General features: G+C 38.7%; 1 protein-coding gene across 8 annotated transcripts in view; it reads right to left on the bottom strand.

Moving 5' to 3' along the window:
- The window catches only part of DLGAP1 (DLG associated protein 1), a 1177715-nt gene that overhangs the window by 38350 nt on the left and 1111546 nt on the right, over positions 1–27819 (bottom strand). For all 8 annotated transcript variants that reach the window (XM_069099693.1, XM_069099694.1, XM_069099695.1 and 5 more), the window contains one exon: positions 16968–17389. In XM_069099693.1, coding sequence (XP_068955794.1) covers positions 16968–17389 — 422 coding nt within the window. The remainder of the gene's footprint in view (positions 1–16967; positions 17390–27819) is intronic.

The following is a 27819-nucleotide window of genomic DNA, read 5'->3' as shown; positions in this document are numbered from 1 at the left end:
GATGATACTTAAAAGGTGAAATTAAGAGGTGAGAAAGGAATATAAGGAGAGGAGATGGGGAGAGCCAGAATGGGGTAAACTCTCTCATATAGAAGAGGCAAGGGAAAATGGTTACAATGGAGGGGAAGAATAGGAAGGCAAAAGGGAATGGGTCAAACTTATTCCCATTGAATTTGGCTTGAGGAGGGAATGAAATACACACTAAATAGGGTATCTCACCCTCCAGGAGAGTAGGGGGGAAGGGGATGAGAGGGGGGATAATGGAAGGGAGGGCAGGCTGGGGGGAGGGGAAATTGGAAGCACCCACTTTTGAAAAGGGACGGGATCAAAGTAGAGAATAGAACAAGTGGGAGATGGGATAGGAGAGGGGTAAATATAGTCAGTCTTTTACACTATATCTACTATGTTCTTGTTTTGCATTAGCTACACATGTACAACCTATACTGAACTGCTTATCTTCCCAGTAAGGGCGGGTGACAAAGGAAGAAGGGAATGAATCTGGAATTCAAAATTTTAAAATCAAATATTCATATATATATATATACTTTTATTAATACTATTTTACATGGAATTGGGAAATAAGATATACAGGCACTGGGGCATAGAAATCCACTGGAAAAGTCAAAAGGGGTATGGGAGAAAATATAGGAGAGAGCAGATTGGAGGAGGGGATATCCTGAGGGACTGCTATTTTGGGGTGGTGGGTAGGGGAAAAACGGGGAGAAAATTTGTAACTGAAAATCTGGCGGAAATGAATGATATAAATCAGAAGTTAATAAAGCATTTGAAAAAAAAAAAGAAATCAAACTGAACAATCCCCAGGTAGATAATATCTTTAACCTCAACTAGATCTTCCACAGGACTAAAACAGAGAATATTAAATTTTTTTTAAAGGAACAAGTTTTCAAATAGTTGTATAATTTAATATTTTTTTCCTTTCATATCCCACCAGGATTCTTATTGGTAAATGATGTCTTCCATCTTTATAATTAAATTAGTTTTGTCTTGGTATCAGCCACTTAATTTGTTCTAGTCATGAGGATAAAATATCACATACACAAATAGTAATTTTTGAGCTTTTCAAGAAAGGTGATATAGAATTATAAGTTTAGGGCGAGAAGGAACCTCAGAGGTCACCTAGTCTAAAACCCCACTTTACAAATGAGGAATCAGAGGCTGTAATGGCAATCAATGTAGTACTTTGTTGCTTGTTTCAGCTATTCGAGTGCCTTTGAGCCTAGCCTTTGATTGTATCAAGAGTCTTTGTTGGAAACAGTATACATTGTGTTGCGCTTAACAGGCCTAAAGGAGTTTGAAGCCCAGGTTTGAGGAGCTTGCTGAAAGAGCAGAACAGGAGGGGTGGAACAGGAAGGGTGGAACAGAGAAAAGCTGGAGCAGTGCTGGGAGCAGGCAGAATTGGGAGAGAGAGAATGCTTGTGATTTTGGTCTCTGTTAATCTGTTACTTTCTGAGAACTGAGAGAGAGAATGTTTGTGATGTTGGCATTCTGTAGCACTCTCTCATCTGTTCTGTCAGACAGCAGCACCCTGTCTGTTGTTCTAAACAGAAGTCTTGAAAGAGAACTTTACTATTGTTACAGCAGTCCTGAAAGAGGGTTTTACTGCTGTTACAGAAGTCCTGAAAAGGGACTTTACTCTTGATTTGTGTTTGATTTCTCAGACAGAAGCCTTGTCTGTTGATTTGTGTTACTTTGTCAGACAGAAAGCAAATTCAGATGATAGTGCTGGTAATACGTGTAAATATTGTTGTAGCCCTGTTAAGCTTTGTTTTCCTAGAAACAGAAGCTTCAAAAAGCCTGGAGTGGAGCTGTTCCTGTGAACTGAGATATGGAACAGGATGGAGAGCTTGCCTACACGTGAATCTATGCAAGAGCGGGATGAAACCAGGCAAGCGTTGGGAGTGGTCAGTCTGTGGAAAAGGAACTGTGGGATTTGGAAGTCAGTCTTGAGTTAAGATGAAAGAAGACTTTACTTGGGCACTCTGTATTGACTGATGAGATTGTGACTTTCTATGACCTTGGGGTGGATGGTGTTTGTATTTTCTGCTACCCCTTAATGATGATTGACTTAAGGATGATAGGAAGTCAGCCTCAAGTAAAGATGAAAGAAGACTTTCCTTGGACACTTTGCTTTAGGAGTTTGTGATTTACTGTGACCTAGGGGTGAATGTTTAAGACTATGTGGCCACACATAGTGTTATTAGTAATAAATTGTTATGCTATGTTATTGTGAATGTTATACTTTGGTTTCTTGAATGTTTGCTTTAGTTTATTGCTAAATAAATGGAGAGTTTACTATACTTTGCAATTGGATCCTTAAAGTTATTTACAGCAGCAGATCTCAGGAAAACCACTCATGACTGGCTTTACCAGAGGCCCAGAGAGGTGAAATGATTTGCTCATTCAAACTCCAGTCTTTTGACTCTAGAACCTGTGATCTATTTTTTACTCTACCAAGTGAAACCGGGGTTCGGTTTTTCTTGTGAGCTTGGAAGTTGAGATCCTAACTTCAAAGAGTGTTATAAGACCTCAGAGAGCTGGTATGTCCGAAGACAGTAACAACTATATTCTCCCAAAGTAATTATTATTGACTAGTCCATCAACAAGTATGTGCTAAATGTTCACTATGCACCCAGTGCTGAGCTGTGCAAATATTCTATGAGGATGAAATCTAAAGAAACTTACCCTAACATTCCTTTTATCTTGGTGTCCACTCCAGCTGATTTCAGACTCCTCTGTGTTCACAAATTCCTTTCTCTTTGAGTAATAATTGTGTTGGGGGGGGGGGAGAGGGAAGAGGAGGAAGAAGGCTACTTTAAGACTTGGATTCAAGATGGGATGAGACCAACAATGAAAAAAAGCCCAGAATGTTTTCTGCATCTGTGTCCAGGAATGCAGAGGTGTCTGTAGTTAATGGGCTTATGAGTTCCCACAGGGAAGAGTTATTTCCCCCTTTTCCACTCTACCCCATCCCCACCCCCAAATGTGAAGGCTATAGGGACATTCAGGGTTGGATCTCAGACTAGGCTGGATGAGCAGGTCCTTGGTGATTCCACTGATATAAAGTCACAAGAATAGCCATGCAAAACTTCTGTAACCAAACCTGAAACCAGGCAAACCCCATTTCAGGTCCCATTACCAGCCCCACATTTGCTGCCAAGTCTCACAAAGCTTCTAGGGGACCTGGGGCCAAGTTTCACTCACTTGGATGCGATTACCAAGTAAAATTAAGGTGGAATTAATCTGCCTCCTGCACACGCTCCAGGTTTATCAGCTAATAGCTTCAGATAAAGCCTAAAAATTCCATATGATAAGTTGTCCACCATTCAGAAGGCAAAGATAGATTTCTAAGTATGGCATACTGGTATTTCATCCTGGTGCTAGTGAAACCCTAGCCTATTTTTTTTATACACGACAGTAGACTGCATTCCTAGTTAGAAACATTCAATCCCATCTGGTAGCTTCATTCCCAGTTAGATAATACCACACGTATCTATGTAACATACAGTCCACTGTCAAACTGCACCGAGCCATCTCTCTGAGACAGCTGTTTCACACAAGGGCTGCATTGTATGAGTAAAGCTTGTATCATTTTACTTCAAATGCTGAGGGAACAGGCATTCTGTCAGCTGCCTTGGCTTGGAGGAAGCTTCACTCACTACAAATTTTCATTATTTTGTTATCAAGCCCAAAACACACTATCAACTGTATGAGCCAAAGGCTCCAGAGGAAAATCAGAGTCCTTACTCTGCTCCTATCAGACAGATAAGAATCGACTTGACTCTCACAAACCTTAAACAAATAATAATAATGATCATTTTTTAAAAGACAATTATTCTCTCCTGTAAGCTTTTGTTTTCAGCTTTTCCCCTTTATTATATACAGTGCTTTGGCTTCAGGTAAAGTAGGAAACAGTGTCTCGCCCAGGAAATGTCAGACACAAGGTCCTGCTCAGGAAGCAGCTGTCAGAATCAGGAATCTCCAATGACATCATAGACTAAATAAGGAGATAACTAAGCAATATTTTTAAAGCAGGGTTGGCCCTTTTCTCTCCTTTTGCATTCAGCTAGAGAAGACCAGGGCCTGGCCTCAGGTACTTGGAAAGACTTTAGCACCTAGTTGTCAAGAATAATTAATTAAAACAGGGAGCAAAGCCCCCCACCCCCAGTTCATGCCTCCCATGTCTCCCTACATCTGTGTCCTTGGGTCTCTATTTACCTCTCCCCACCCAACTCTCCCCATGATTTTCTCTTCAATCTAGGAAACAGTTTGCCCAGGATATACAAATTCTGAGTTAGAGCTCTGACTCTGAGATTGAGAAAGGTTATTATAATTGGGGGAAAAGAATGGGTTATAGGCTATGCAGTGGTCTGTGGTGAATAAAGTAGTGTTGTTTTTTTAAAATAAAGTAGTGTTGTTATAAAGTAGATGATTCTAGAAGGTTTTCTGAGACACCAAGGTGCATGCAGTTCTGATTCTGACTTTAACTCTATTCAGGTACATGTGGATTATTTTTTCCACTTTTTGGAAGGCAATTGGGGTTAAGTGACTTGCCCAAGGTCACATGGCTAGGAAGTGTTAAGTGTCTGGGACGAATTTGAACTCAGGTCCTCCTGACTCCAAGGCCGGTGCTCTATTCACTGCACTACCCAGCCACTCCCACATGTGGATTTTCTACTGGCCTTTCCATAATAGCATTAAGGTCTAGGCCACCAGCCATATTTTGCACTCAGGGTCTCCTTCCACCTCAATTTGTTCTGAAATCTCTTAATCATTCTTCAAAAGGGCGGATTTTCCACCTTTCATGGACCTTAAAACTTGGGTTTCTTGGGCAATAGCTCTCCGTATCCCTTTCTGTTTTATCATTTTGTACACCCAAATGCCAGGATACAACAACAGAGATGGCTAGTTGAGGTGTGCTTATTAAACCAGAAAAGAATTTCACTAATAATATGGGCTTCTCACTTACTCCTGAAGAATCTGGCATAATGACTCGAGTGCTGGACTTAAAATCAAGAAAACCTGGGTTCAGGGCACCTAGGTGACACAGAGTGATAGATAGAGTGTTAGCCTGGGAGTCAGAAGGACAGAAGTTCAAATCTGGCCTCAGACACTTACAAGCTGTGTGACCCTAGGCAAGTCACTTAACCTCAATTGCCTCCTCCACTCCCCACACCCCCAAGAAAGAAAAGAAAACATGGGTTCAAATTCTATCTCTGACCCTTGCTGCCTGCATGATCAGAAGCAAATCATTTAGCCTTCCTTGGCTTCAGTTTCCTCATCTTTAGGTGGATGATAATGATATCTATAATCCTTACCTCATAGAGTTGTTGTGAGACTCAAGTCAGATATAGTCAAAGAACTTTGTAAACATTAAAGCACTATAAATGTCAGTTATTATAATTACCATTATTCATAAAGACCATTGAGTATAATATTGGGTTAGAATTAAAGGGTCTCAGAAAAGAAAAGAGAAGACTTCAACTCTGGCCCTATCAGAACATCTTTATTATTACAAAAGGAGATACAGAAATAACCTAAGGATATGGAGGAGAGATTGTAACCTTATAAAATATAATTGTTTTTGTTCTTTTATTCATGTATTTGGCTTTAGTATAGGAGTTCTTAAACTTTTTTGTGTCATGGATTCCTCTGTCAATTTGGTGAAAACTCTCCTCAGAATAATGGTTCAGAATAAGACAATCATAATTGAAGGAAATGCTAAATTTAGTTAAAGGTTAGTTGAAATAAAGATGCGGGTTTTTCCTCCCCTCTTTGAGTTTATGGATCTTCTGATATCCACAGATTCTAGTGCTAAGAATACCTGCTCTATAGTAAACTGGTCCAACCATTCCAGAGAACAACTGGAACTAAGCCCAAAGGGCTATAAAACTGTGCATACCCTTTGATCTAGCAATACTACTGCTAGGCATATAAACTGAAGAAATTAAGGAAAAGGACCAATATATACAAAAATATTTATAGCAGTTCTTTTTGTGGTGGCAAAGAAATAGAAATGGAGGGGATGATCATCAGCCCAGGAATGGCTGAAAAAGTTGTGGCATATGATTGTGATGGAGTACCATTGTGCTATAAGAAATGACCAGGAGATTATTTTGCTGATTTTTGATGATCAACTGTTAAAGACTTTACTATTCTGATCAATACAAGACAATTCCAAAGGACTCGTGATGAAAAAAAAAAATGCTATTCACCTCCAGAGAGAGAACTGATGAACTCTGAGTGCAAATTGAAATATAATTTTCTTACTTTCTTAAAATAAAACAAACTCTAGTGAATAATTACATATGCACATCACTGTATGATTAGAGTTGGATCTTAGAACTCTTCATTATGAAAATACAACTGCATACTAACACTCCAGCTAGGTCCCCATTAGTGATAACAGATCCTCTCAGGTGGTCTCATTATTGCTCTGCACATTTCATTAGTCTGGAACCAATGACCACATTTTACATGATCATAACTTCGAATAGTGCAAATTTGAACATGATGGGTTTACTTCAGGGGATTCATCATTCATACTAATCAAAGCCTAGCTGCAAGATCTCTTACTAGAAACATCTCAATACAGTTGTAAAGTACCTAAACGAAATTAATAAAGTATATGTGGTATAAGCTTATAGGGAAAACATAAAGTGGTCAAACTACCAAGTATTTCCAAAGAATAATTAACAGAAATTCCTTTTTTTTTTTTTTTTTGCTCTTTGGAGAGGGAGGAAGGGCAGTTGGGGTTAAGTGACTTGCCCAAGGTCACATGGCTACTAAGTGTGTCAAGTGTCTGAGGCTGGATTTGAACTCAGGTCCTCCTGACTTCAGGGCTGGTGCTCTATTCACTGTGCCACCTAGCTGCCCCTCCAGTGCTTTTCTTAATGAAGACTAAGCAACCTTTTGCTTTTTCGGCCACCATGTTATTCAACTATTCATTTGCTGAGCAGTCTTTTTCACATAAGCTACTCTCCAACCATATATCCCCATCTTGTGCTTGTACAGCTGATTCTTAGATTCTTTTATCCAAAGATGAATATTCTCTTTAAAATTCCAAATGTTTCACTTTAGTTATTCTTTTCATTCATCTCCATTCTACAAACATCTGTTGAGGACCTAATGTGTGTAAGGGACAGTGCAAGATGCCAGGGACACAAAGACATAAATGAAAACAGCTCCTCTAGGGGCTTATATTCTACTAGGAGGAAAATAAAGTATACACAGAGAAGCAAATATGAAACTAATTTAAAACAATTTCTATATGGGAGGTCACTAACATTTGAGAAAATTATAAAAAAGACTTCCTGTATGAGATTGAACTTGAGCCTTGAAGGGAGCTTAGAGTTGCATGAGACAGAGATGAGGAGGGAGAACATTCCAGGCAAAGATGTGAAAACAAGAACGAAGTGCCACATTCCAGGGAATGTCAAGGAGTCCTATTTGTCTGCAACTTAGAGTGTAAAATATACATAATCATCAAGGGATAAGATAGGTTGTAGCCACATCATGAAGGACTTTACATGCCAAAGAGAGAAGTTCCTAAGTAGGTTTCTTTTGTATTTTCTCCTATTTTATCAGCAGGCTTGGTTAGCAATCTTACATGGTTGTTGAAATTTCTGTTAATTAGGGGGCAGCTAGGTGGCGCAGTGAATAGAGCACTGGCCCTGGAGTCCAGAGGACCTGGGTTCAAATCCAGCCTCAGACACTTGACACACTTACTAGCCATGTGACCTTGGAAAAGTCCCTTAATCCAACTGCTCTTTCTCCCCCACCAAAAAGCAAAAAAAACAAAAAAACAAAAACCAGAAAAGAAAAGCACTGGGTCCAAAAGGAAGAAAGTTCTAGTCTCCATCATACTCTGTCCTGAATAGACCAAACCTAATTGTTTTTAATTCCTGAGCACTTCATTTTAGGACAGATATTGACAAATTCATGTAAGGGAAGGAGACCTGAAGGCTGATCAGCCTTGAAATTGTTATAGCAGGAAAAGGTCAAGGAAATGAAGAAGAGAGGATTGTGAGAAGCAAAAGTTGTTATTCAACTTGAAGGACTGTCATCTGGAAGAAATCTTACTCTACTTGGCTAACTAGGACAAATGGGTAAATGCTAGAGGGAAGCGTTTTAGGTTCGATATAAGGGAGAACACCAAATAAATAAAGCTGTCCAAAAATGAAATGGCCTATAATGAAAAATATTTAGTTCTCTGTCCCGGAAGGTCAATTAGTCAATAAACCAACATTCATCATTTATTAAGCACTTACTATGTGCCAGGCTCTGTGCTAAGCCCTGGGGACAGAAAGAGACAAAAAGCGTCCCTGCCCTCAAGGAGTTTACATTCCATTGAGGGAGACAAAAAGAAAATAACAAGATACATATATACGTACATATATACATATATATGAATATATTTAGATACATGTGTGCGTGTATATATTTACATATTTACAAACACACATGCATATACACACACACACAGATGTGTATATGTATATACACACAGTTCACGAAGTGGAGGCAGGATAACTGCTTATTGAGTGCATAGCAAAAAGCTGTCAGGCTGTAGAGAAGCATTGGAACATTCCCTCCCAGAAGTTTGATTAAGGGAATATGGGCAGACTGAAGGCAAACCACATTCTCCAAGAAATGAGTCTTCTTTTTTAACTACACTTTGGGGAACAGAGCTTGCAAAGAAAAGTAAAGATGGAGAGAAGGGTGTCTTTGGCTATAATTTTAATTCCATTTATCTTTGCCACCCAGTAGAAGTACCCAGGGGCAAGGCTGCAACCAGAGTAAGGAACAACTGAGGCTTAAAAATTTAGAAGGTTCCAGCAGCGTTTCCATTACTTCAATAAGCTGATACAACTTGAGCTAGCACTTAGTTAGAAAGAATCAATCAATTCAGTAGCAAGTATTTCTTAGATGAAACAGGAAGCTACCAGATTATAGCAATTCTTAACCCAGACTGTATCCCAAATTAGCTGTATCCCTAACTATCCTTGCCTAGCTCCTTACCCCAAAGGCAGCCTCTTCAGGAGTAATTTTTTTATGTCCTGGGGGTCTCTGATCCACGACCAGCCTCCCAAGGTAACTGATTCTTTCTTGTATCAATCCATCAGTTACTCAACAACATGAGAGATATTTTCAATATGAGACCCTTCCTGATTCCGCCCCCAGCTAATGGTGCTTCCTCCCTCAAAATTAATTACATTGAGTGTGTTTTCTATGTACTTATAGGTTTACATGTTGTATGTACATCTCCTCCCATCTCACGCCCATAGCATGTTGATTCTTTAAGGGCAGGTATGGTTTCATTTTTGTTTTTGTCTCCTCAGCATCCAGCATAATGTCTGACATGGTGAGCACTTAATAAATGCTTGTTGATTGATTGCTTCTCCAGTTTCTAGAATTGCTAGTTACAGTTCTGTTCAGAGGCATTTATCTCTTCACCATCCCCAAGAAAAAAATATTTCCTCACAATTTCATTTGTACTAGTTAGAGATTAATTTGGGTTATTAAAGTCTTTTAAAATTCAAATGATCACTTGGAAAGGGTAAAATCTTTTCCCTATCTTAGTGTGAATTGTTATTGTTGTTCAGTCCTGTCCTACTCTGCCTGACCCTATTTTGGATTTTCTTAGCAAAAATACTGGAGTGGTTTGCCGTTTCCATTTCCAGCTCATTTTATAGATGAGGAAACCGAGTTAAATGACTTGTCCAGAGGCACAAAGGTTTTAAGTATCTGAGGTCACATTTGAACTCAGGGCTTCCTGACTCTGCCCTGGTGCTCTATCCATGGTGCCATCAGCACCTAGCAGCACTGGTTAGTGTGAATTACTACAGAGAAGTCAGTAGTACTCAGGAAATGAAAGTTTTGATAGGGATAGGAGGAAGGAGAGGAACTCTTGGAACAGGATCGTATGCCCAAGTGAGATGAGGGCTCTGGGCACCTAGAGAGCAGAATGAGGGCACTGGGTATCTGGGAGCCATGGGAAAAGTAAGTGGAAAAGTGGGAGAGAAGTTCAGAAAGAGAGATGAGAAGACAACAGAAGCATCTTTCCAATTTTATCTGGCACCCTATCGGGGGACATGTATTGCCGAAAACTCCAAGAGTAGTTTTGCCAGTGTTTGACTTAAAATATCATAGAAGCATAGATTCAGAGCTCCAAAGGGCCTCAGAGATTATCTGCTCCAACTCCCTTATTTTACAAATGAAGAAACTAAGGCCCAGAAAATGGAGTGATTTGCCCAAGACTGAAACAAGTTGTAAGTAGAGCAGTCAGGTCCACCCTCTCCAAATCTTGCAATTTTCCCAATTTTTCCACCATACCATATTGCCTCCAGAGCACATGAAGATTGGTTTGGAAAATTAGTGTCTGACTCTCTTAATTCAGCCTTATCTGTTCCAACACTCCCACCTTCACCTCCCCCCCCAAAAAAAGGAAATATTTTAGAAAAAACTCCCCACTTCCTTTTACATTTTAATTATCAGTACCCTACAAAATAATATTGGGGATTCTGATCTTCCTTTTCCCCCCATTTATAGTCTTAAGAGTTGGAAGACGCATTTTAAGACATGACCTATAATATAACAAATTTGTTTTGCATAATTGTACTTTATTACAAAAGAAAACTTTTATTAGGGAGAGTGGAGATGTTACGGAGGATATGAAGGGACAGTGATGCAAATAAATCAACAAATGAATGAATAAACCCAAGAAGAAAGAAAAAGGCATTGATGAAACACACACACACACACATAGAGAACAGAAGGACAGTCAGAAGAGGACACAGATAAGAAGGATAGTATCGGTACTACCATGCTGGAATTGCCGTGTACTTAAAAAACAAACAAACCAAGATGTACATGATATAGTAACATTTTTTAATGCATTCTGCTTTTTCTGTCCTCTTTTGTATTATGGTTATGTTCATGTTTCTGGATGACTATCAAATGCATAATAAAAAGAAAAATTTTAAGAGTTGTAAAAGACCTTAAGGTCATCTAATCCAATCTCTCATCCAATGAAGGAAGTCAATGGCATGTTGTTCATTAATTTCTGTTTAGGTACTTTTAGTGAAGTCCTATCACCAGCAACCCCTAACGGCTGTAGTTGTTAACTCATAAGATCATAGCACAAAGGGCTGAAAAGGAACTTAGAAACCATTTAGTCCCACTGACTTTTTACAGATGAGTAAACTGAGAGGCTGGTTGAGTTGCAAAAAGTCATCTAGCTCAACCCCTTTATTTTACAAATGAGAAAACTGAGGCCAAGAGAGTGAAGTGACTTGTTCATGGTGTAAACAACAGGGCCAAGTTCTCTCACTCCAAACCCTTCAATTTTTCCACTACATTGTACAGAAATGATTTAAAGACGGTGTGGGATAGCTGAGCCTGGATTTGAATATGGTCCTTTATCAGCAAATCTAGTGTTCTTTCCATTGCACCATATTACTCATGAAATAGCCACTAGTTAATTTATAAAATTAAATTAATAAAATAAAATTCGTTACATAGCCAAGGTTAATTCATGGAGAAAATGCATGCTAAACAAATTGTGGAAAAGCAATCGTAGAACAAATGCTTTTAAGGATGTCAGCACTTTGTATCATTTGTGGGGATGTGCTAGTTACAAATGAATTTTGCCACTTCCTTAGAGCAGAACTTACAGATAAACCTTTCCTTGTAAACATTTAGTTAGCATGTTATTTGAATGTTTTTCTTTTTCCTGCCTTCTGATTTCACTGGTATAGAAAACTCCTGGAAAAGGCAATCCCTTCTATCAATGCAGACATAAATCTGCTCTGCTATAGTATTGTAATTATAATATTTAAATTGTGAATTTCCTGACTGGAAATCAGGAAGACTCATCTTCCTGAGTTCAATTCTGGCCTCAGACACTTACTAGCTGTGTGACTCTGGGCAAGTCACTTAGCCCTGTTTGTCTCCGTTTCCTCATCTGTAAAATGAGCTGGAGAAGGAAATGGCAAAGCACTCTGGTATCTCTGCCTTCCTGAGGTAGCCAGTATGTGGTGTCAGGTGGCATTTGAATTCACTTCAAGCTCCAAAACAGCTCTCTATCCACTAAACTATACTATGTAGTTGAAATTAAAATAATAATTTAAAATTTAAAATTAAATTAAATAATCTTAAAAAAAAACCCTATGTAATTCAGAAATTCTTCTGCCACCTAGTCTGAATTAGGGAAAGGTTTTTTGTTTGTTTGTTTGTTTTTTAGTGTACTATTCATTTAAGGATGATTACCTCAGTTAGTTGGAAAATTATAGACAAAAGGCCAGAGCCACGTGTTATGGGTTTAGGTTTACTCTATACATGAACCAGTTTTGTACTGGAGCCTGACTGAATCCTTAGCTTCATCTATTTGGAGATCATAAACATGCACCATTGTTGGGGTGGGTGGGGATGGAAGAGGGAGAAGAAGCTTTCAGTGTCACAGAAAATAGAGAACATGGGTGGATCAGTGTAAATTCATCACTGTTAAGAGGCAAAAAAAAGCATCCATGCATGTCTTATTAAAGGCTTGGGGGTGGGGTAAGTAGCATCAACTATGAGCATGAAGTAGTGTATTTTTATTCCCATTATTTGAATTACCACCACAGCAAAAAACCTGAATAGCAAAAATATTTTAAAACCCCCAAAGGCTGATCCATTTACTTCAAACAATGCTAGATACATAAAAATTCCACAACAGCAACAGAATCTTTATTATCCCTTGGTACTTAAATCATGGAAATTTTAGGCCAGAAGGAACTTTAGAGATCATTGAATCCAACTCCTTCAGTTTATAGATGAGGAAATTAAGGCTCAAAGAGGTTAGATAATTTATTTGTGATCACAAATTAGCCCAGGGAAGGCTCAGGGCTAGAACTCAGGTGTCTTGTCTAGTATTCTTTTCTATGTCACACTGCATCACTGAATTCATCAAAAGGGGATTTTTGATGTGTATTTTTAATGATATTAGCCCTATGTTTCACAATAATATTATTTCCTGATAGTAATTAATAGACTGTCTTACTATACCTTCAGTTACATAAGATAGGAAACTGCTTTCCTGAAACAACTTTAATCTTCCTTACTGACAAAGTATAACAATATGGTAATTAACATTAAGTCATGTTAACTATGATTTCTGGCATTTTTATAATAAGAGATAAAATAATAGCCTCATATGCTAAGACAATATTAAATTCTTTTTGTTGTTGTAGTTCAGTCGTTTCAGTCATGTCTGACTCTTCGTGACTCCACTTGGGGTAAGTAGTATCAACTACGAACTGAAATAGTATATTTTTATTCCTGTCATATGAATTACCACCACTGAACAAAATCTGAATAGCAAAAATATTTTAAAACACCCATTTAGGTTTTTCTTGGCAAAGATACCAGAGTGGTTTGCCATTTCTTTTGCCAGCTCATTTTACAGATGAGGAAACTGAGGCAAAGAGGGCTAAGTGACTTGCCCAGAGTCATACAGCTAGTAAGTGTCTGAGGCCAGAACTGAACTCAGAAAGATGAGTCTTCCTGACTCTCAGGCCTGGCACTCTATCTACTGGGCCACCTAGCTGTCCCATATTCAATTTAGCTTTATAAAAACAGGGACAAGACAAGGATATTTCTGTTGTCAGAAAGATAAACAGATATTAGAAGAAACTCAGTGACTACCTAAGTTAAATAAGTAGCAAGTTATCCGAAGAACCAGGGCTAAGGGATTGCTGGAGCATAAAGATAACTCTAGGTCCAAATCACTGCATTCCTTTATTATTAATTATATTAATTCGGCCAGGCTGCCAGCCCGCCATCCTCCATGGGAAGGCAGGCACACCAGCTTTTAGGAACACAACACAAAAGACAACAGCCTCTTTTACTCAGGCATTCTGCCTGCTAATAATTTAACAAATGATGGGTATTCCTAGAGAGGGGAAAGGAGAACATGAGGCAATTAGTTTCCTTCTTAATGACGTTGTTCTACCCACTGATCTTTAGTTGGTGAATGGAGCTGCAAAAGCTTTACTCTATTCCACTTGTGAATGTCTTAACCAGCCCAGGAGTGCAGTAAATGAGCCGGTCGGCAGCAAGAAGGCTTCTATAAGGCTGGAATGACAAAAAGCTAAGCACAGAGGAAACCCTATGTATAGACATAGAATATAATAAGGAACGTTTGGGACCTTAAGCCATTATTTCTCACAGGCTATTTTAAATGGGAAAAAAAAAATCAGTGGAGGGAGGAAGGGAGTTGGCTTGGAGAATCACTGCTACTTGACAGTTTTGCCCCAAATTAAGTAAATAAAAGAAACATCATCCATTTGAGTACTCCAATAATGCACAGTAAAATCTGAAATTAGGTTTAGAATGCAATTTTAAAACATGTCCATTTTAAGAAGAATCCTATGATGCAATTCTTCTCAAGGTGTACAAGAAGAGGGTCAAAGGAACACAGGGAATATCTGGTACATACCTCTATTATCTAATGAAATATTCCAAAGATGGTAGTGTTAGTGGAAAAAATTTCGTATCGGAGAGGGGGCAGAGTAGGAATGGGAGGAAGTATTAACGTAGATATAAAAAATTTTTGAAAGAAGCATTTAAAGAAATAACTTTTATAAATCAAAACTAAATGAATGAGATTGAATATAGAATCTTTTTTAAAGCTGAACCAGAAAAAAATCAGTAACAACCTAGGGAAAGATCTCCATAATAATCTGAAATACTAAATTGATTTCCATTTAGTGAAATCGCAAAATTGTTGATGCACCCTTGGAGAAGCATATTCTATTCTTACTAAATATGCTTACAGGCTTTAATTAATCTCTCTGAATCAGGATTTTCAGTCCTGTTCTCAACCAAATCTAAAGCAAGATATAAATGAGACTGATCATGATATGAGGGTATTGTCTTCAAAAACTATACTGAGAATAAAACTGTTGGGTGACGAAACAGAATTAAGGGCTCAGTTTATATGACTGTGTTCTGGTAAATATTTAACAACTTTATGATATTAGAAACATGTTCCAAATAAAGTTTTTTTTTAATGAAAAATCAATCTCTTTAGTTTATTTCTCATTTGCATATGCATGGTAAATGTTAGGATTTCTCTCCTTGCACATTGACAGGAGTATGGGAAGGTTTTCTGTAAGCCAAGAGGTATGGGAACTGAAAAAGGTTGAGAACTTCTGCTATGGTATTAGGTAGGTTTTCTATTTCCCTTCTTATATTCCTTTTCTATTACTTTTATACTGAAATTTCTGAATATAAATTGTTTATCATTTTTGCTGTTCAAAGGCCAACTGGCTACCATTTGACAAATGGTTTGGTGGCAAGGTTGCTGTCCTTCATTCTCAAAGAGGACCAAAATGACATCACTACATCAGTGTAAGTTACAATTTGTCTGACTGTGGCTGATCAGACCAATATGAGTGCAGAATGTTTCACCACAGGGTGGATACAGTAAACCTTTATTAATCAGACCCCATTAATTTAGAATTTGTAGTAACTTCCAGGGATTGAGGAACTGAGCTGGAATTTACCTTTGTACTATTGTTGAAGAAATGTCTGTTAAGCAAATTAATAATGTAAAAAATAAAGTTTGTAGGGGAAAGTTTATTTGAGGTATGAAACTTTTCACATTCCCTCAGTTTCTTCAGGAGCACCCACTTCTTTACAAATAAGTGATGCTTTAATTATGGTACCTGTATTCATTAAAGCAGAATTCCCAAAGATTGCTATTCATCAGTGATTTATTAGCTTAATTCTAGACACCCCATATAATTTGAAAGTAATAAAACCATACTTCCATAAAAGTTATTCTATAGCACTGGCCCTGGAGTCAAGAGGACCTGAGTTCAAATCCGACCTCAGACACTTAACACAAAGCTAGCTGTGTGACCTTCGGCAAGTCACTTAACCCCAAATGCCCTACCTGCCCCCCTCCAAAAAGCAAAAAAAAAAAAGTTATTCTATAACAGGTTACTCACTACCTGCCTCCTGATAGAAAGGTGATAGACTCAAAGTATAGACTGAGACTTTTCTTTGAACACAGTTAATGTGGGAATTTGGGTTTTTTGGTTATATATATTTGTGACAGGGGCTTGTTTTTCTTGCTTTCTTAATGGGGGCAGAGTTGTAAGTGGGAGGAAGAGGAGGATCTTCATTTGAAAAAAATATATATAATAATTTAGCTTTTAGAAAACAAAATAACAATTATAGAGTTATTTTCCTAATTTTGGCTGTCAGGCCTTTCCCCAAAGAGGTCACATGGGAGAAATACTGACTGAAGTACTTAACTACATTGCATTTCTTTGTCTTTACTCTCTGTATATTTATTTTGTGTGTCCATATATGCATATGTATGTGTATATATACTCTTACTATCTCTCCACTTAGAATGTAGGCTCCTTGTAAGTAAAGATTGTTCCATTCATTATTATTTATATTCCCAGTGCCCACCTCAGTGCCTGACATATAGCAGATGCTTAATAAATGCTTATTGATTGATTTGCTTAAGGAACTTCTATCAGTTGAAGTGAAAAAGGCAAGATTAGGTACACCTGGGAGTAAAAAAAAACCAAGTTTGTCACTGGTTATTTGGAACATTAGTGATCTGCAGAAACACCTGCAGCTAATAGGACTCATTCCTGAAACATCAGGCTTCCTTCATTGTAAGCTTCAGGCACTAGATCAGTAAGTGTCAAATTTAGATTTGGGAAAAGTGTTACATCTGCCTGGTAATATTTTCTCTGTGTACACCAGTCTATACTGTCTGTGCTCTCAGCTGGATGTGCCTGGCTCTTCCACAGGCTATCATTCAGGGGTGTCAAACTGAGAAGAATTTGCAGGTTATCTGCCAGTCAAAAGAACAAGAAGATGAAAAAGCAAACACCTTAATGGATGTGCAAATGCTCATTAACATTATTCTGATCACTACTTACTGTCTTCAGGCAAGTTATTTTCTCGTTCTTCTCTCTCCATCTGCTGGCACCAACCTTCCATCCGGTCCCTCTCAGCCTGAAGAAGCTTCAGAAACCAGTGACCATCTCGGTGACACACTGACCTCTGAACTGCCTCCAGGGGGTCTTCAGTGATGGAGTCAATCCACGGATCCGGTGGAGGCAAAATAGAAGGATCAAAATCTGTGTCAAAGTCATCGTCTGCAGCACAGGCATGGTAGTGGTTTCCTGACCCCTGAATGCTCACTGTAGAGGTGCTGGCATCCCGGGAAAACTGCCTGGACATTGGTCCTGGGCATGTATTGTCCTCTAGAGATTCCAGAGAGTTTTCCAAGTTCTCGTGGAAGTCCAGGTCAGCCTGTACTGCTGCCGTCACGCTGTTAGACCGAGTGAACCTGCGGAAGCTTAGGAAAATAGAGAAAGAATGTTGAGTCAAGGGGTATTTCCAGAAGCAAAACTTTGTTCTAGCTTTCCTAGTGGAGGTGACAATAGGAGAACTTATCCCAGCTGTGTGATGGAGAATACAAGTGCTCCTGTTTTGAATCGGGATGGTAGTCCCTTGTTCCAAAAGAACACCATGGTGCGGCATCCAGTACAATGGAACAGGCACTGGTTTGGAGGCTGAACTCCTGAGAATGACACTTATACCACTTTTAGGACCTTGACCTTAAGCTGACTTCGAACAAGTTATTTAACTTTTCTGGACTTCAGTTTCCTCCTCTGTAAGATAAAGACGTGAACATCAATGTGCCATCAACACGGCAAAGGTGACAAAAAAGGGGGAAATGACAGATGTTGGAGGGTCTGTGGGAAAATAGGCACATCCATGCACTGTTGACAGAGCTGTGAATTAGTACAGCCATTTTGGAAAGTGATTTGAAATGATGCCCAGAAAGTCATTAAACTGTACATATCCCTTGACCTAGCAATACCACTACTACACGAATTGTAAACTTGGCTCGGTCACTCAGTAGAGTATTTATGGGCTAATCTCTCTCAGCCTCAGTTTCCTAAAGAGGTCAAAGAAAGAGGAAAAGGACTCATATGTTCAAAAATATTTATAGCAGTTCTCTTTGAAATGCAAAAGAATTGGAAACTAAGAAGGCAAGGGCTGTCCATCAATTGAGAAGTAACTGAAAAAATTATAGCAATGAATATAATGAAAAACTATTGTGCAATTAGACTGATGAAAAGAATGGACTAAGAGAAACCTAGAGGTATGTATAAATGGATTCTATGTGAAGTGAGCAGAAACAGAATAATTTACATAAGAATATCACAAAGACAAAAAAGGTTGAAAGACTTAATGTTTATCAATGCAAAGACCAATCATAATGCCAGAGGATCAATGATAAAATATGCTACCTAGAGGCAATGTGTTCATGATGTATAATGAGACATACATTTTTGGATATGGACAACGAAAGAATTTCTTTTGTTTGACTATGAATATTCGTTAAGAGATTATTTTTTTTACCAAGGGGTAAATTTGTAAAATTTACCATTTACAAATGGGTAAATCCCATTTACCATATGGGATATGGGCCATACCCATATCCTAATCCCAATGGGGTATGGGAGGAAAAGAAAACAAATACTTATTAATTGAAAAATAAAATTAAGTAAAAAATTTAAAAATAAAGGAGTTGGACTAGATAACCTCTAAGATTCTTTCTAACAATAGATTTATGACATAATACTCTGATGTTTGGAATTGCTTGGGCCAATTTATTTTTAATGACCCTCTATACTTACAGAATGACTTACACATACAAATTACTTTCACATCTATTGCTTCAGTTGATCTCCACAGTAACTGCCTGGATAGACAGACCAAATATTATTTCCTTGCACTTTACAGGTGAGGAAACTGAGGCTGAGACTAAGGGATTAACCCATAAGTGTCTGTAATGGGAATGTAAATTTGGAAGATCTTCCCTGCCCCTAGGCTAAAGTGCACCTGAAGCCTGGGGTAGGAGGCTTGTTTTTCAGTAGATACCTTTTGATTGGCCAGTGGGTCAATAAGGTTGTTACATTCTCTGAGCCAGGAGAAGGCTATGTAAGCCCTGATGTGTAGCTTTGTTTTGGGGCTCACTTTGAGAAGTGTTCTGTGATTTGATCTGGATTCTGGGAAGCCGTTGTCCAGAGCCCCCCGGCTTTGAAAAACCCAGATGTTGATTTGGTATGGATGTAATGGCTGGACAGTTTGGAAAGCTGTCTACTTGATCTGTTTCTTCTTGATAATTCTGCCTGTATACTTTGAAGTTCGGGGTGCTGACATTTTTCCCCTGAACGAGGTAAACAATACATGTTTGACTGATTAAAGTAAGCTTGTTAACCCATTTTGAGTTGCTTTCCTTTAACAAAGCAGATCTAAGAACCTGTGTTGGCAGCGACCCTGAGGACGCTTGGGGTGCTTGCTGCTACAGTGCCCTACTGAATGATGGAGCCAAGTTTATAATTCATGTGTTCTAGGGCCTAGTCAAGTCCCTTTCTGCCATATATTATAAATCTTCTATTTTTAGAGGCAAAAGTCTTAACTTTCTTAACACCCCCATGACCCATTTATCGGGACACTGACCTGGGGTCTAGAGAGGAAAGAACATGTTGCTGATTCTGATATAGAGATGTTTTAGAAATGGCTACGAGAACGAGAACTCTGGATGTTTGCTCCAACCCAGCAAACAATCTTGTTCCACTCCAGATTATTTTGAGCCAGAGAATACAGTATTATAAGGGTCAAAGGAAGCTTTGTACAGTGCCTTAATAATAACTCACATTTATCAAGTGTCTTCCTCACAATGTTGTTTAGATAATTCAATTATTCTTATTTCATAGGTCTAGAAACTGAGGATTCCAAGAGGGTTAAATTGCTTGCCTGAGACCACAAAGGTAGTTAGTGAAGCACATGAGACTCAAACCCCGGGTCATCTGACTCCAAAACAAGTGGTTTTTCTATTGTACCGTACTGTCTGAAGTTGATATAATTTTCTAGGGACTGAAAAAAAATGGGTTGGGCCATAATAAACTCTGTATAATAGCCCATTTTGCTAGACTTTCTACTACATGGGACCTACATGTAGACCTAGCAGGTCTATTACTGTTCCTGTAACTGGCTTTTTTAGGAGCATCATGAATTTTAATGCTTTATTATTCTCTACCTTTCCTTGTTCCTTTCAACCAAAATGACAGGCAACTTATTGTAGATGCAATTAGAATACTTAACATCCACTGAATTGTGTCTTTTGAGCAGAGATCAAAAGCTAGTCTTCTTTGTATTTTCCACTGTACCTAACTCAGGCCTGAGCATGTAGTAAGCACAAAGAGGACCTTGAAAGCTGACGCATCATTGCTTGGCCTCATACAGTGGGTCCTTATAGACTTCCTGGGAGGACAAGAGTCAATCCTCAAATCTAGTTAGCCTAGGACCTGTAGGTTGAGGCAGTATGGTGGTATTCTTCCTTCTGACTTGAAATAAGAAGTGAGGGGAGTGGAATGTGTAGTTCAGAAGAAAAGTAGATCCTGATACCTAAAAACACCCTACCACTAACCTGTTGAAGCCACTGTGGGAGCTAACTTTCACTTCCTTTCTGGTGTCCTACATCTTCCTTAGGATTTGCCCTTAACTCTCCTCTTGCCATAATAACCTACTGATATTCCCTGGGAATGCTGTCCTGTGTTCTCTTTACCTAAATCCTTCTTATTTTCTAAGGCCCAGTTCAAACACATCTGTTCCAAGCATCCTTTCACAGACTCCCCACATGGAAATTATCTCTCATTTCTTGAACCTCTGCTTCCTATCTCTACCACTCATTTGGAATTTATTATTTAGAGCCACGTACCTTTAGTTTTCTATTTTTCTATTCTCTCTCATCTTTTTTTTTTAAAGCAATTGGGGTTAAGTAACTTGCTCAAGGTTACATGGCCAGTTATTTCTGGGTGTGGTGCTAAGTGTCTAAGCCTGGATTCGATCCCCAGGTCATCCCGACACTGGGGCCGGTGCTCTTACTTGCTATGCTACCTGGCTGTCCCTCTCTCTCATCTTCTTGACTAATCGGTAAACTTCATGAGGATAAGTACCTATATCCTACATAGGCATACCCTGCCCAGTGTCATAGGATCCTATGATTTCAACTTGGAGGAGAATACAGAAATCCTCAACTCTAGGTAGTTAACTTTAACCTTGGGCTTTATGGACTTCTTTGGCAGTCTGATGAAGCCCTTCTCAGAAAAATGTTTCCAAATAAATAAAATAAAACACACAAGATTACCAAGGAAAATGTTAGATTGAAACATAATTGGCAAAATATTTTTTAAAAAACAATTTACACAACCCAATTTAAGGAACTCCAATCTAGTTTAGTCTCTACATTTTACAGATAAGGAAACTAAGACTGAGTAATAAAGTGTTTGCCCAAGGTCACACAGATAGTACCGTGTTTCCCCGATAATAAGACACTGTCTTATTAGTTTTTTGGACAGAAAAACACCAGAGGGCTTATTTTCAGGGGAGGGCTTATTTTAATAAACATTGACAGCAATTTTAATAAACAGGTAAATGTGAACAAAAAAATGTACTTTTATTCAATAATGAATTCAATAAAGAACAGGATGACGCGCTCACTGCTGCAGCTCTGATTGGATGCAGCTCGGAGCGCGGCGTGCATTTCACCCGGGGGGGAGGAGGGCACGGTGCATACAGAGGGTACCGTAATGTAGCATGTAGCGCAGGGGATCACCTTCACTACAGTAGCAATCTCAATAGGGCTTATTTTCAGGGGAGGGCTTATTTTAGAGGAATCTTACACAGTAAGGGGAGGGCTTATTTTCGGGATAGGTCTTATTATCGGGGAAACATGGTAAATAGAAGAGTCAGAATTTGAATCCTGGTTCCAATAAAATCCTTTGCTCTTTTTATCCATTCCAAAAGAACACTTCTCAGTAACAAACAAACAAACAAACAAACAAACTTCTCAGGAGAGTTTGCTTATGAAAGGTTAACCAGTGATTGAAACTTTGTGTTTATGGGGGGGTAGTGATAGGGTAGGAGCAGTATATATCTTGTATTTTGTAACCCATTATTTCTTTGTATTTAATGTTAACATCTAACCTGGTACTAGGATTTAAAAGTGTTTGAAAAATATTCTTGATGAACTGAAATTGTATGCATTTGATACTCAACACATTTTCTGAATGAATAACTGTCATGTTGACCAATATGAAAAGCAACAATTATACTTAAGATTCTCTAAGTCAACTATTTATTTGTATAAATGAAGAGCTTTCTTAAGGCACAGGTATGACCCATGACTCAGGGGCCCCCCAAAGACTCTGAGCTCACATGTTCAGTCCTGGGTTCAGTCCTGAGGGTTGATCCCAGAGGGTTATCTTTTCTCTTTGGCCCATTGTTTCTACCCAGACTTGCTCCAGGAAAATTTTCTTATATACTTATGGAAAAACTTGTATGTTGTTATCCCTAAATGTGAGCATAAGGGATCCCAAGTTCTCACAGGAGCACTCAAGGCATAATGTGGCTATTGAATATGGGACAGATTTTATTTTAGCCCATTAGAAAATGCAAAAGTACTAAAGTAGGGAGGCTAGGTGGCACAGTAAACAGAGCACTGGCTCTGGAGTCAGGAGCATCTGAGTTCAAATCCAGCCTCAGACACTTAACACAGAACTAGCTGTGTGACCTTGGGCAAGTCACTTAACCCCAATTGCCCTACCTTCCCCCCTCCAAAAAGCCAAAAAAAAAAAAGTACTAAAGTACCTATTGGAAGCCATAAACAATAAGTCTGACTGTCAGCTACCATTTATTAAGCACCTACCATGCTAAGCACTGGGGACACCCAAAAAGTGCAAATTCAAATATCCCATCAGTTCCTACCTCCATCCCTAGTAAGTAAATTGGCGTTATTGGGTCCATATCCAGTAAAATTCCTCTGTTTTCAGGGTCATTCACATCCCTTTCAGATCCACAGGTCACCCTATGGCTTAGATACTTAGATATGGCTAGTAGGTATGTTGGAGGCCGCTGAATAAGCCCACCTATTTCTGTTGGACCTGTACTATCAGAGTAAGTCACTGGCTCTATTTCCAGGTAGGATTCTTTGTAGGAACCACATGGTCTCTTCTCTTTTTCCTCTAAGGTGCACACTGCATCAGGAAATCTATTTCTTGAAGATCTGGTGGACTGAGCTACTGAATTTGAGAACTCTCAAACTTGAGATTACCCATCAGGCAGTTCCTAGAGTTTCAAGTCCTCTCTTGGGCTATGTGGGCACACCCATGTCAGCTTCTATCCTGTGATTCTGCAAGAAAATCCTGGGTGCTCAAGGGGTAACCATTTGCTAAACTGGAAAAGCCCACTCTCAGTATCTCTGTCCTAAATCACCACCAACTGATTAAGAAGAGGAAGAAAGAGGTACCTTCCCCTACTTGCCACACGTCAGACATCACAAGAGAGATACTCAAAGGAAGCCCAACCCTCTTGCTTTTATAGACAATAGGGAAGGGTGACTGATTCTTGGCTTAACATAAAGCCTTGTTATTTGTTCTCCAGTCTTTCCCAACCCTTTGTGACCAAATTTGGAGTTGTCAGTGGTTAAGTGACTCACCCAGAGTCACTCAGCTGGTACCTGAGGTTGGAATTTGAATTCAGGTCTCCCTGACTCCAGGCTCAGCTCCCTATTCCCTGTGCCACCTAGCTGCTCTAAATGTGCGCCCTAATCTCTGTGGCCCTGGCATCACACTTCATAAGGAGATGCTAATCATTTCTTAAGTACCTATTATATTCCAGGTGCTGTGTTAAGCACTGGCTGCCATCCAGTTGCTTTCAAAGGGTCACTCTCTATGAATTTAGTAAGTTCATTGGGGAAATAAAGTTGATCAGGGATTCTTCTGATCAATACCCCTTAACATAATTATTTGCCACAAATTTAGAGAAATATAGCATAATAAAAAAGTACTGGACTTGAGGTTAAAACACTTGAGTTCCATTCCCAGCTATGCCCAATTAAACAATTTGGGTTAGATTACTTCCCTCTCCTTTGGGTCTCAGTTCTTTCATCTGTGAAATGAGAAGTTATCTTACCCATTACTTATTTTGCCTGGGCTTTCTGCCCTAAAGGGGTTGACTAAACTTCATGGCATTTATGATTTAAAGTACATATGTAGGGGTAGCTAGATGATGCAGTAGATAGAGCACCAGCCCTGGAGTTAGGAGGATCTGAGTTCCATTCTGGCCTCAGAAATGAGCTGTGTGACCCTGGGCAAGTCACTTACCCCTGATTGCCTCAAAAAAAAAAGTAAATGTGTATCCTTTAAACACAAAGACTTAGAATGAGGATAAACCAAATGCATTAAAGCTTGCTTTTTGGCAAATCCTACATAAACTGATACTGAGAAGGAAATGCAGCTCTTTGGACCTCACAGTATTTATTCCCATGCAAGCTGTTAAAAAATTGGGTGTATTGTGTCCTTTTGGGAGGAGACCTGGAGAGCTGTAGCTCTCAGTTTATATTTTTGCTCAGTGTATTTTGTGCAGCAGTGTTTGTTTGTGTTTTTTAAATTAGCTGCCTTATTGATTCACTCTCTCCAGATCCTAAACTTGCATCTGGGGTCATTGTGCACTGGACCTCAAACAGAGGATTTAACCAGATTATATCCGAGGCCCCTTCCACTACTAAGACTCCATAATGATTTGATTTTAGTTGTAATTATGTCCTCATGCCTCTGATACAAGTAGAAGGGCTTAATGAAGGAAACATCTTTAAGAATAAAGATATAGATAAAAGCACAATTAATGAATATACTAACTGTTCTTATTACAGTCATTAGCCAGTATCATGTTGCACCCCATCTCAGGGTAAGCTGAATGATATATTGATTGGGTCGTATAAAAAGCCCTAAACTCGTCAACAGATCTGTGCTCTAGGACTGGTCCTAACTTCTAGGACCAAGGAGAACATCTTTTCCTTTTCTACAAAATGAAAAGCGTGGACCAGAAGATTCATAAGAGTCCTTTCTTTCAGCTCTCAAAGTTTATAATTCTAATTAGGATCAAATATCAAAGGAATCTTAGAGAACATTGAGTCCGCAAATAGAATCCTTCCCATTGAAGAGATTAACCAATCTAAATAGTATTTAAATAACTTGGTTTTTAATAACTGATTGGACCAAAAGAGATGTTTTGAATCTGTGTAACCATCAGAGAACATCACTAAAGACCTCTGGGCCATACATATTGAATCCGTAGATCAAGATTAACACCAAGAAAGAACAGTCAGTCAATGCCCAAAGGTAAGCGAAATGTGCCAAAAGGAGGTAAAGATCTAGAAGGATGCAAAGTTTGAAATGCTAAAGATAAAGTCATTCAAAGGATGAAGAAAAAGTTGTGAAACAGGAGATCAAGGTCAGGAAGCTGGAGGAGAACAAACAAGTTGCCTTGAGGCCTTCCCTAATATAATTACCTGAATTCTAGGAGCTCTGTGTCTTGCCTTTAGAAGTAAGGGGCCCTGCCTGAGAAAATGTGTAACAAAAGCCAAAGAAAGGCTTGCCTAGGGGCGGCCAGGTGGCTCAGTGAGTAAGAGCACCCAGCACCAGTGCCAGGATAACCTGGGGATCGAATCTGGGCTCAGATACTTAGCACCACACCCAGAAATAACTGGCCATGTAAACTTGAGCAAGATACTTAACCCCAAAAAAGAAAGAAAGGCTTGCCTAGGCCATAGACAGGACAAATAAAGACAACAATTTTTAGCTCTTTTGAGGAGATGAAGAACATGTCTATGGGAAGAGGTTTCCCTTGAAGACTGAGAAACACTGATTCTTATATGTGTTTCCTTTTCTCTTGAGGGAGAAAAAACATGTGAACAAGAAATTATTAACGTCTCTGATAAACCTGGAAATTTTATGGTGGACAACTATGCAAGGCATTTTTTGTTTTGTTTGTTTTTGGTGCTTTGAAGAGGGCAAGTGGATGAGAATTTTATCAGTCTTCTGTCAGACAAATTAATATTTTACCTGAAGTGCTGGGGTTATTCTGCTACTTTATTTATTTATTTGTTTGTTGCTTTTTGGAGGGGGAAGGCAGGGCATTTGGGGTTAAGTGACTTGCCTAAGGTCACACTGCTAGTAAGTGTTAAGGGTCTAAAGTCAGATTTGAACTCAGGTCCTCCTGACTTAAGGGCCCATGCTCTATTCACTGTGCCACCTAGCTGCCCCTATTCAGCTACTTTACATGAAGCCCAATTATATTTGCATATTTTAAAAGTTAGGTTTCTGCAATAAAATCTATATTTTAATGGAAAAACAAATTACTAATCCTTTCCCTCTTGTCTTCCTCCAGTCTGAGGAATTTGAATTTAAATAAAACAAAAGCCAGACACACTTCTTAGAGCTGTCACTATTACCACAGGAATCAATTTTCATTAAACCTGAAGCAGCCGTGACATTGATAATGTTTTGGTTCATCCAGACAGCCGTTTGTGACAAAGTATGATAGGTGATTTGAGTATTCCTTTTCAAATGTGACTTTTTGTTTCTCTTAATTATTTTAATATATTTAAATTATTTTTACTGTTGAGATCATGTAGATCTTAAAAAGTGGAGGTAAGTTAAAGGATAAGTTAATTGGGGGATAATGAAATAAATCAGTTGACTGTACCATTTATCCATCATTTTTTGTTCTGGATATGCTCTGTATACTTTTATGCCTATCCCCTTTTCTCCTTCTTAAATCTGCCTTAAATCTACCGAAAAGATTCTGATGTGTAAAAATTTCCACAGGAAAATGAATATTTTGTCCTTTTATAAAAGGAGAATAATTAAGATTTTAGTTTTTTTCTTTTGTAATAATGTTAAAAAATTAAACACTCCCCAAAAGTAGGAGAGGTACCATGGCATAATAGAGAACTGCCCTTATTGTCAGGAAGATATGGGTTTAATTTCTGCCTCAGATACAAACTGACAGTAATCCTAGACAAGTCACTTAACTGGTCCATGTACCAAACAACAGAGCTATCAATTGCAAAAAGAGTGGGAAATCTGCACTGATGCATTGCTCTGCGTTGATGGAGGGAGCTTCCCCACCAAGAGCTCCCCCTCACCAATGAAATGACAAATCTAGAACAAAAAAATTAAAATGACAGCATAGTTGCAATGCAAAAGTTTTTTTTTTTTTTTGCAATGCTTATGGTTAGTTTTAGAGACATTGGTATAGCATATATTAGCTTAGCATATACCCCAAGAGCACTTCTGATGTCTAGCTTCAATTTCAGGATTCCCCTTTTAGTTGATGGTAGATGATGGAAAATAAATTCCTAAAATTTACTGAAAAGAAAAAAAAATAATGGAGTAGGGTGGTGGTGGTAGTGGGCCGGGAACTAAGACTCAGTTCTAGAAGACAGTGAGTGGCCTTGTTCAATGTGCTTGACACACTGCCTGATTTGATAAATACTACTTGAGTGAAATGATATTTTCTCTTCCAACACTGCCCCCCCCTTCCCATCAACCAGGAGTTTTACTTTGGAGATGGCTGGGCCCTCACAACAACTTCTCAGCTCATCAGAGAATTGATACTTGTTGTCTGACTCCAAAGAAGTAAATTGAAATTTCAATCAACAATGTGATGCCCTTCAGAAACAATTTTTCAAAATAAACTTTTCCCTGAGTCTAAGCAAAGAAAATGCATCCAAGGACTATTTTCTCCTGTGAAAAATACCCTGAAATGTAAAGCCACAACTTCTGAGAAATATGTCAAGTGAGATTTGCATGAGAGTAGCAGAGCACTTAGAGTAGTGTTTTGATTTTCAGTTAAGTGATCTGACAG

The sequence above is a fragment of the Petaurus breviceps genome, unplaced genomic scaffold (genome assembly GCF_028583685.1).
Source record: "Petaurus breviceps papuanus isolate PSGF00001 unplaced genomic scaffold, PetGlider_PUasm1.0 38, whole genome shotgun sequence".
In the NCBI taxonomy this organism is placed as follows: domain Eukaryota; kingdom Metazoa; phylum Chordata; class Mammalia; order Diprotodontia; family Petauridae; genus Petaurus; species Petaurus breviceps.
This window is presented reverse-complemented; position numbering and strand designations above follow the sequence as displayed.